Genomic DNA, 9,688 nt, shown 5'->3' with positions numbered 1-9,688 from the left:
TGACGGGGGTTGCAAATAGTCTGATTAAGATAAATGAAGTTTAGTCAAGTAAAAAACAGGAGCGGGTGGAAGGTTTTTACCAGAAGAGCAGTCACAAAAGAGCAGGGATCTTCAAACTTGGCCCTTTTATGACTTGTGGACTTTAACACCCAGAATTCCTCAGCCAGGCATGCTGGCTGAGGAATTCTGGGAGTTGAAGTCCACAAGTCATAAAAGGGCCAAGTTTGAAGACCCCTGCAAGAGGGACGCAGCAGCAGATGTCGTTGAGTGCCATCTAGAGGTCAAAGTGTGGCATGTCTGCTGTAGTCCAGACTGATAATTCATATTCCCAGTATGGTTGGCTCTTTGTATAATACTGTACCATCTTGAAGTGCAAATACTTCTCATTCAGTGTTTTTCAACCTTGGCAACTTGAAGATGTGTGGGCTTCAAATCCCAGAATTCCTCCACTAGTCATGAAGGCTCTTTTTTTAAATAATTTTTTATTTTTCCAAACTCTACCCCATACATATACCGTGATATTTATCAGATGTTAACATACATTCTTTTTACATTCATATATAAGATACTTTTAATAAAATGAAATAAATACATACACATGATTTTTGGTGTTGCTTGCCCATTTCCCCTTTCACTGTATCCACACTCCTTCTTCTCTACCTTCTTTCTCCCTTTCTTCTCTTCCCTACTTCCCTCTTCTTCCTCTCCTCTTTCCTTCATCACTCTCCTCCCCTTTCTCCCCACTTCTCCTCTTCTCCTCCAACCTTCCTACTTCTTTCTCCCCTCCTTCACTCTTTTCTCTCTTCTCTCCTTTCTTTAGTCAGGAAGGCTCTTATTGTATTGCCAATCCTCCTGATTTTCGTTGCCCAGTAAAATACATGGGAAAACCTGGTTGAATGTAGGATTAGGGTTAGGCCTTCATGAATTCAGAAAATAAAATAAATATCACAAAGAGATTCAGAGATGGTCATTATGCTTAGGAAGCCTCTAGTATTTCAAATCCCACATATTTTCTTACCTGTGTAAATTGGAAAAATCCTATTTGGATACAAAACCTGTTAGGGTTAAGCCTCCGTGAATTCAGAGAATAAAACAAACATCACCAATAGTTTCCAAGAACCTTGCTATGCTTAGGAAGGCCCCCTTGATTTTAAATCCTCCAAATTCTGGCTGTGGAATTCTGGGAATTGAAGTCCACACATCGTAAAGATTGACAAACACTGCTCTCTACTTTGGGCGCACAAGCATTCATTCGCTAGACTTCAATCCTAAATGAAGCCAAATGTTTTGGGTATTGCTGGGTATCCCCTTCCCTCTCCTTCTTCAAGAAATGTGGATAGAGAAAATATTCACGCTCAACTTTTTAAATCGGAGCATCCTGTAGCTTCAGGCCTTCCACCCGCAGCCTCCTTTTGCACCTGACCAGAACCTCCACAAATCCGAGGCATCATTTGTTGCCACTTTGAGGCAGGAAATGCTTCATCGTTACAGAACATGAAACCACCAATCCTTTAAATATTTTGCCCAGGTCTCAAGAGGAAAATAAATAAGGTGACCAACTTTTTTACAATGAAAAGGAAGACACAAATAAATTGAAGAAAAAAATATCATAAATAAAAGAAACATTTTATTCATTGCAACAATAATACAGAATACACTATAATATGATAAATGCATAATAAAAAACATTTGTAACAATAACATTTTATATTGTAATTATGCTTACATGCTGCACCCCCACCCACAGCCGCTCTGCCAGCACTGCTGCCCCGCCGTGTAGAGCAGGCCCCGCAGCTCCTAAAGTACCAGCTGCGCCAGCTCTGGCCCCGGGGGGCAGCCCGCTGTCAACACACCCCGCCTGCAGTTGCCCCATCTGCAGCCGCCCAGCCAGCACCACCACCCACCCTGCACAGTCCCATGTAAAGCAGGCCCTGTGCCTCCCACAGCACGGGGGGCAGCCGGCCACCGCCACCCCTCACACCCCGCCCGCAGCAGCCCTGCCGCCCCTGCCTCTTGCGCCCGCAGCCATTATTGCCCTAGCAGGGCTGAAGATCAAGAGAAAGTTACCGTGGCGTCGCCGCTCCAGTCTCCTCCGGGTATCTTCGGGACTAACTAGGAAATGGTGTAGTTGGGTAGCAGAGAGGGGTGCAAAGTTCCTGCCAATTTGTCTTCATTGCAGACAACTTACATGTGCAAAGTTTGCCGGTCGGGTGTTTTGGTGCGCTCAGCAGTAATTCCTATTGGCTTTCGAAAGCCAATAGGGGGAGTAGCACAGCTCATGCAAAAGTTGAAAAAAAAAAACATCAAAAAAGGTGCCGGAACGCAATTCTGAGCGTTCTATGAGAAAAAAAAAAAGCCCTGCAGATTAGTCTTCAAATATCAAAAAGGAGGACATGTAGGAGGACACTTTTCGAGGGAGGACAGAACTCACAAAAGGAGGACTGTCCTCCCTAAAGGAGGACGGTTGGTCACCTTAAAATAAAACAAAATCCTGGTCCATCTCTGATATATAGTTCCCTTCTATTGTCATCCCACTCACTGCAGCTCTCCTCTTCCCAGAAAATGTTAAATATGGTGATTAAAAAATTCCTCATTCTTGTTATAAATAAGCCAGTTGTGTTATTAATGCTAGCAAAGTCTGACTTACAAAGATTCAGACTCCCATAAAACAGACTAAACAAAAGAACTGGAGCTAGTTGTTATTCATTTCCCCAAAAGTAGCTTAGTGGGCCCCACATTCTCTTTTAGCTTCAGATTTATTCAAAAGCAAGCACAATAGAGCTGAAAGTAATAGCAACAGTCATTAGCTTAATGTCTTCCTCATACATTTCTTTAACTTGTTCTGGCATCCAGAAGGCAATTTGGCATGGACTGTTGTTCTCATGCATAAGGACTTGAATTCCAAGTAGCAGTTTTAGCAGTATGACTAAACAGCATTTATTTTGCTGTTTCTCATCAACTCTGTCTGGGTTCAGAAGCAAAATAAGATGAAATCCTGGTTTGTCAGGAGACTATGCCATCAGGAAATCTCAAGCCTGTAGACTAGACCGGAAAATCTACATCCACCCTACAAAAAATATTCCAGAAAATGGCTATGACAAACCACTTCTTTTGTCCAGAAAACTGCTCTGCTCTGACCCATTCAATTTTTTCTCTATTTTGTTAGCTCTTCTAGAACAGCTGGAAGCTTTTTGACCTAGGGAAGCATAAAGCATTCATTTCAACAGTAGGGCTTCCACAGCTCTTCATTCGCAAAAGTCATAAACATGTTGATTGCAGCATTCCTTTTGAGCAGTATAAAAATGCTTGTCCTTAGAGCAAGCTACTGAAAAGCTTAGGTTTGAGATGCATTGTATTTTGAGATAGGTATCTATACATTTGTAATAATTAATATTGTATCTTGATCATTGTACAAAAAAACGTATATTCTATGATTAAAATACTTTTTTTTTTTTGCTTTAATCTGTTTCCTACATAGCTTTTGGCACTTAATTCAGTTCGTTTTTATTCCAACTCTTAATGTGTCTCCTTTTAACTATGCAAATGCATCCTTTGTTCTTCCAGCACAGCTTCTGTAATTGCAGGCACAACTGGGAATTATACATAAAGAGCTTATTGTGGAGTGTAATTTGCGTTAACATATTACTATGGCAATATAGGCACAAATCCTCAGGGGTACAGAAACACGTGCATCAGCTGCTCCTGAACAAGATGACATCCTTTCCTACTCTTATTACTACTATAAGATTAAATTTGTACCAGTGAAACTCAAAGCTTCTTCCTATTCCATTTACAATCCTTTCTCTTTACTTCTTCAGATATGCATAGATGTGATGGAACCACAACACATGATTCTACGATCACCGGGTAAGATGCTTTAGCAATTGAAAAGGTAACAAATGGCCACTAGGAAAACCATAACATGTTTTATCTTCCAGTTCTGTCACTTTTTAGAAACTTATAGGGATCCCAACTTTGTAAGCATTGATTTCCCTCTTTCCATGGGCAACACAGGATGTTTGCTCTTCAGCAACTTCTGCAACACTTCCCACCATCGGATTTACAAAGCAGCTGCCGCTAATTTCTTAGCAGCCCCTTCCAGTAAGGTTCAGCCATCAGGAGGGTGTTTGGCTGTATAACCAAAGCACCTAGTGCTCAAGCTTGTACACTGAGCTAACTCTATGGTTAGGTCTTGCAGGAAATACCACCTTAGAAGGTCCAGAGCCAATCTGGTTTCTCCACTGAGAATACTACAGTCCTAAGGTTTTGCAGGCTTCTCCCAACAAACCAGGCACAGCTGAAATATCAAAATGAGGCAGGAGCTTTACTCTCATCTCTGCCAGTTTCAGATTCATTTTGATAACTGAGCTGATCATTTACATAACACATGTGTATGGGTATATAGCAGGGGTTCTCAACCTTGGCAACTTTAAGACGTGTGGACTTCAATTCCCAGAATTCCTCAGCCAGCAAAGCTGGCTGAGGAATTCTGGGAATTGAAGTCCACACGTCTTAAAGTTGCCAAGGTTGAGAACCCCTGCTATATAGGCTTTCACTTTGTCCCCCAAAGTAATTACCCTGATCTACAGAATGTAGCAACATATGAAGGAATTAGCACAATGAATTTCCTTCTCAGAAGAATCCATGGAAGAAAACTATGCTAAAGGGAAAAATATGAAAAAAAAACAACCACCCATCATTCTTTCTTCTGTCTGGAAGTAGAAAGGACCTTCAACCTGCTCTTATTAAGGACAGCTGCTCTCATTCCAGATCACCACCCTCCCTAATATAGTTAGAAGCAGCACCAGCAAATCCTAAATTCTCCCTCTGCAGAATTTTAAGGGGAATCACAAAGCTATGTTCAGGATGGCATTTGGGAAGAACCAGAGTGCTTTTGCAAGGAGGGCTCAGGTGCTCAAAGTCACCGAGTCGCTACATTTACACTCTTCTCTTGAGTGTACATTTTTAGTGTATCCTGCTGCGTAGCCGTTCAAGCTTTGCCAAACTTAACAGACCATACCATTTATTCATTTAACAAACATGCTCCCAGCTGACACCAGAACACTGGAAAGGGCAGCGCTTGCTCTCTAAAAGAAAGAAACAAGACTGCTTTCAGCTGAAAAGGGCTTTTAATAAGCTTTAACACAATGGACAGTTATAAGAATCCAGAAGAAGGCAGGAGTGATGAATAGAAAAAAGTAACACAATAAAGGATCAGTATTCTTCTCCCTCATCTTCCCCATCAGCACTATCGGCTCCTACCTCTTCATAATCCTTCTCCAGAGCAGCCATGTCCTCCCGAGCCTCTGAGAACTCCCCTTCTTCCATCCCTTCCCCAACATACCAGTGGACAAAGGCACGCTTGGCATACATCAGGTCAAACTTGTGGTCCAGGCGGGCCCAGGCCTCAGCAATGGCCGTGGTGTTGCTCAGCATGCAGACTGCACGCTGCACTTTGGCCAGGTCGCCTCCGGGGACCACGGTAGGGGGCTGGTAGTTGATACCAACTTTGAAACCGGTGGGGCACCAGTCCACAAATTGGATGCTGCGTTTGGTCTTGATGGTGGCAATAGCAGCATTGACATCTTTGGGAACAACGTCGCCACGGTACAACAGACAGCAGGCCATGTATTTACCGTGGCGAGGGTCGCATTTCACCATCTGATTAGCTGGCTCAAAGCAAGCATTAGTGATCTCTGCCACAGTCAACTGCTCATGATAGGCCTTTTCAGCAGAGATAACCGGGGCATAGGTCGCCAGAGGGAAATGGATTCGGGGGTAGGGCACCAAATTGGTCTGGAATTCTGTCAGATCTACATTCAGGGCACCATCAAATCGCAGGGAGGCTGTGATGGAGGACACGATCTGGCTGATAAGGCGGTTGAGGTTGGTGTAGGTGGGGCGCTCAATGTCAAGGTTTCGTCGGCAAATGTCATAGATGGCTTCGTTGTCTACCATGAAGGCACAGTCGGAGTGCTCCAGGGTGGTGTGGGTGGTCAGGATGGAGTTGTATGGCTCAACAACAGCTGTGGATACTTGGGGAGCTGGATAGATGGAGAACTCCAGCTTGGACTTCTTACCATAGTCAACGGACAGGCGCTCCATCAACAAGGAAGTAAAGCCAGAACCTGTGCCACCACCAAAGCTGTGGAAGACCAGAAAACCCTGGAGACCTGTGCACTGGTCAGCCTGTTGAAAAAAAGCAAAGTATTCAATTTTAAGAACCAGATTTTTCTTTCATTAATTTTCAAGCATTTTCTTAAAACATCCTTAATACTCAAGAAAATATCAGAAAAAATTCAATCCCCTCCAGTTGCTTGAGAATATTCTGTAGCCTACTGTAATTTCCAAATAGATACAGACCATAACATCTGGCCTTCCATATGATAGTGAATGCCAATTTCTACAGCCCTTGCCAGCATACCAATCATCATGAATAAGAGCAACTTAAATCCAATCACTTCAAGAGGACTGAATCACATTTAGAAAGCTGCTCAGGAATTGACCTTCCTTCTCATTTGTTTCCTGTTAATAAAAGTCTTTATACTCCACAACCTCCACAACCCTCTAGATTAGAACATAATTCCTGATGTAAGATGTAATTCTTTTCATTCTTTTGGTGACTCGGATGGTCAACCTCTTAGGAAGAACATGGTTTAAGGCAGAGGCTCCCAACCTTTTAGGCACCAGGGACCAGTTCCATGGAGAGAGTTTTTCTGGGACTGGAGGGGGCGTGGTTTCAAGTGCTGCCTGCATCCCACGGATGGGGCTTTGTGCGGCCCGATTTCTGGCATGCCACAGACCAGGACCAGTCAATGTACCAGGAGTTGGGGACCCCTCATTTAAGGCATTGTTTGCTAAACTTTATTTTGTAAACGAGGGACATCTCACATGATGCAAAACAATAAGCAGTAGTTTAGAAATAATTATAACTATGCCAAAAATAAACCCACCATTTTATGACTTACCTGATGTTCAAATCCAGCTACTGTCAAACTAATTTCCCACAAACCTGTTGCAAATACACCAAGGTTTCTATATGACTTCATTCTTATCTCATTCACTCCTTACATTTACTGTTCAAAACTCAAATCATGGTTAAAAAGAGAATAAACTGTTTGCCAACAACCAGAAAAAGAAAGTGGGATTCACGCTAGAAGCAGCAGACAATTCTGTACTGTGAAACTAGGAGATGGCATCTGGGGATCTTATCCCATTTAAAATTGAAGTTTTTATTTTTAAAGCTGTGCATCTCCACTGTACTTTATTTCAGGGATCCCCAACCCCCGGTCTATGGACCGGCATTGGTCCACAGCATGCCAGCAAGCCAGACTCACAAATAAAGCTCCATACTCAGAATGCAGGCAGTATTCAAAGCCACACCCCCTCTGGTCCATGGAAAATCCTTTCTCCATGGCACCAGTCCCTGGTGCCCAAAAGGCTGGGGACCTCTGCTTTATTTCACATTTCCAAGCCCGAGACTGCTTCAGCAGCAGAAATTACCCACCAATTTCCTAATCCTGTCAAGGACCAAGTCAATGATCTCTTTGCCAATGGTGTAATGCCCTCTGGCATAATTGTTAGCAGCATCTTCTTTGCCAGTGATCAGTTGCTCAGGGTGGAATAGCTGGCGGTAGGTTCCAGTGCGCACTTCATCTGTGAAAAGAAGGAACAAAAGTGTTGTTTAGTTTGCTGTGACATTATTTGAACCCAAGATGTTTGTTCAAAGGTGTATCTACTGAGAAACCTTTCAGAGAGATTTGTCTTTTCAGAAGAATTGAACTTCTGGGATAAATTAAGTAATAGCACAAAGATGATTGCAGAGGTCAAGAATACAGAATGAAGAAGAGTTGTGGAAGTAGCCGAGAGTCTTTCTGCATGAGTAAAGAGTAAAGGCACCTTGAATATCAATGTCAGTGTATTCCAATTACTTTCAATTGCATTGTTCAATTGCACAACTTTTCCTAATTCTGGATTCTTGTCCTGTTTCACTTTACATGATAATTGACTTAATGACCATCACACACACACACACACACACACACACACACAAAGATTGTAAAATCAAGTCAGTTACATGATGACTCCTTTTACAACCACAACTTATGACCACAATGGGCAGACTCCAGTACAGTCATAAGTTGAGGATGACCTGTAATGTATAAGTTATGGGAAAATACAGCATTTAAATCTTTATTACTGTGCACAACACAAAGTTCCCTTTGGGGGAGATGGGCAGTTATATAGATTTTATAAATAAAATGCTGAACTATATGCCAAATTTTTGGAATATGAATGTTTATCAGGAATTATGGTTTTATTGAGCATGGGGTGGAGGGATAAAAGAATCATATTGAGAAACTGAAAATCTGTTATTATTCCAGATATTAAGAAATGGCTGCCAGAAATGTAACATGTTTTGGAAAAGACAATATTTTCTGCTAATCGGATGCAGCAGTAAATGTTACTATGTCAGAGATTTTGTGATATTTTACAATATTTTGTATTTATATTATAGCAGTGAATTTACTAGTAAATCAACAACTACTAAAAGTATAAAATATAAAGTAGTTTTATTTTTGTTTATTTAAGGTTGTTTCTTTTCTAATTTGTTTTGCTTTTTATTATTTTTTTCTTTTTGATATTCGTGTATGTTAAGAATATTAAAGTCATGATTGAATAGATTAACAATTCATATTAGCACAAATTAATTCCTTATACTAAAACATGAATCCATCATATATTCAGTCAAAAAGTTCAATAGTCTATTCAGATATGTCACAATGTTCTTCAGGATCTAAGCCTGATTTTTTTTTTTTTTAACCTATTGTCCCTTACTTGAAATGCAAGGGAATGGACCTCGGACTTGAGCAAGAAATGTTTGGGGTTTTTTTAAGTACCTCTAATTTCTTACCACTGAGGATTTCTAAACTGTTAATATTACTGAAGTAGCTCACCAATAACTGTTGGCTCCAAATCCACAAACACAGCCCTGGGGACGTGTTTGCCAGCTCCAGTCTCACTGAAAAAAGTGTTGAAGGAATCATCTCCTCCCCCAATGGTCTTGTCACTGGGCATCTGCCCATCTGGCTGGATACCATGTTCAAGACAGTAGAGCTCCCAGCAGGCATTGCCAATCTGGACACCGGCTTGGCCAACGTGGATGGAGATGCACTCACGCTGTGGAGAGAAACCACTTCCATTATATTTATTCTAGAACAAGTAAACCACAACTAGCAATGGGCCGCAATGATTAAACCACTCACCGATTGAGGAAAGTCCCAACTAGCAATAAATAATCATCTGTTTTCATGCAACACGAAGCATGAGCTATTAACAAGACTTAAGGGCATGGTTGTGCTAGAAATTATTAGCTCTGTCTGTCTCTGTCTGGATGCAGTAAAAGTACAGCTATGGTTGAAATGTTGGTGCAAGCCAATGTCAACAACTACCTAGTCTTAATTCACTGGGTGGTTAAGGGCCAGTCATAGCAACAGCCACAATTTCTAGCCCCGCTTCTCAATATGTAACCTTATAACTTTCTTCTGCAACTTCTGGAAATGAAAGAAAGCTGGATAAAATGCAGAAACCAGAACATTCTATATTATCTAATAACTGGCCAGCAAATAAACAGGCAGACTTTTGATTTCCAGTTCAGGTAGATATAGTAGTGTGGCTTACCCAGCAT

At 41.6% G+C, this 9,688-nt stretch overlaps 1 protein-coding gene across 1 annotated transcript; it reads right to left on the bottom strand.

The window, feature by feature from the left end:
• Positions 1-5,110: 5,110 nt before the first annotated feature.
• On the bottom strand, positions 5,111-9,214 carry LOC120318832 (tubulin alpha-1C chain-like). Its single transcript, XM_039366935.1, has 3 exons — positions 8,958-9,214; positions 7,508-7,656; positions 5,111-6,189 (listed from the first exon to the last, which is right to left on the bottom strand). The coding sequence occupies exons 1-3, from the start codon at positions 9,076-9,078 to the stop codon at positions 5,215-5,217; spliced, it is 1,245 nt and encodes a 414-aa protein (XP_039222869.1). The 5' UTR covers positions 9,079-9,214; the 3' UTR covers positions 5,111-5,214.
• Positions 9,215-9,688: the final 474 nt, after the last annotated feature.

Source organism: Crotalus tigris, unplaced genomic scaffold (genome assembly GCF_016545835.1).
Source record: "Crotalus tigris isolate CLP2741 ecotype Arizona unplaced genomic scaffold, ASM1654583v1 scf7180000020494.56549, whole genome shotgun sequence".
Lineage (NCBI taxonomy): Eukaryota > Metazoa > Chordata > Lepidosauria > Squamata > Viperidae > Crotalus > Crotalus tigris.
The sequence above is the reverse complement of the archived record's forward strand: the minus strand, read 5'-3'. Positions and strand labels throughout refer to the sequence as shown.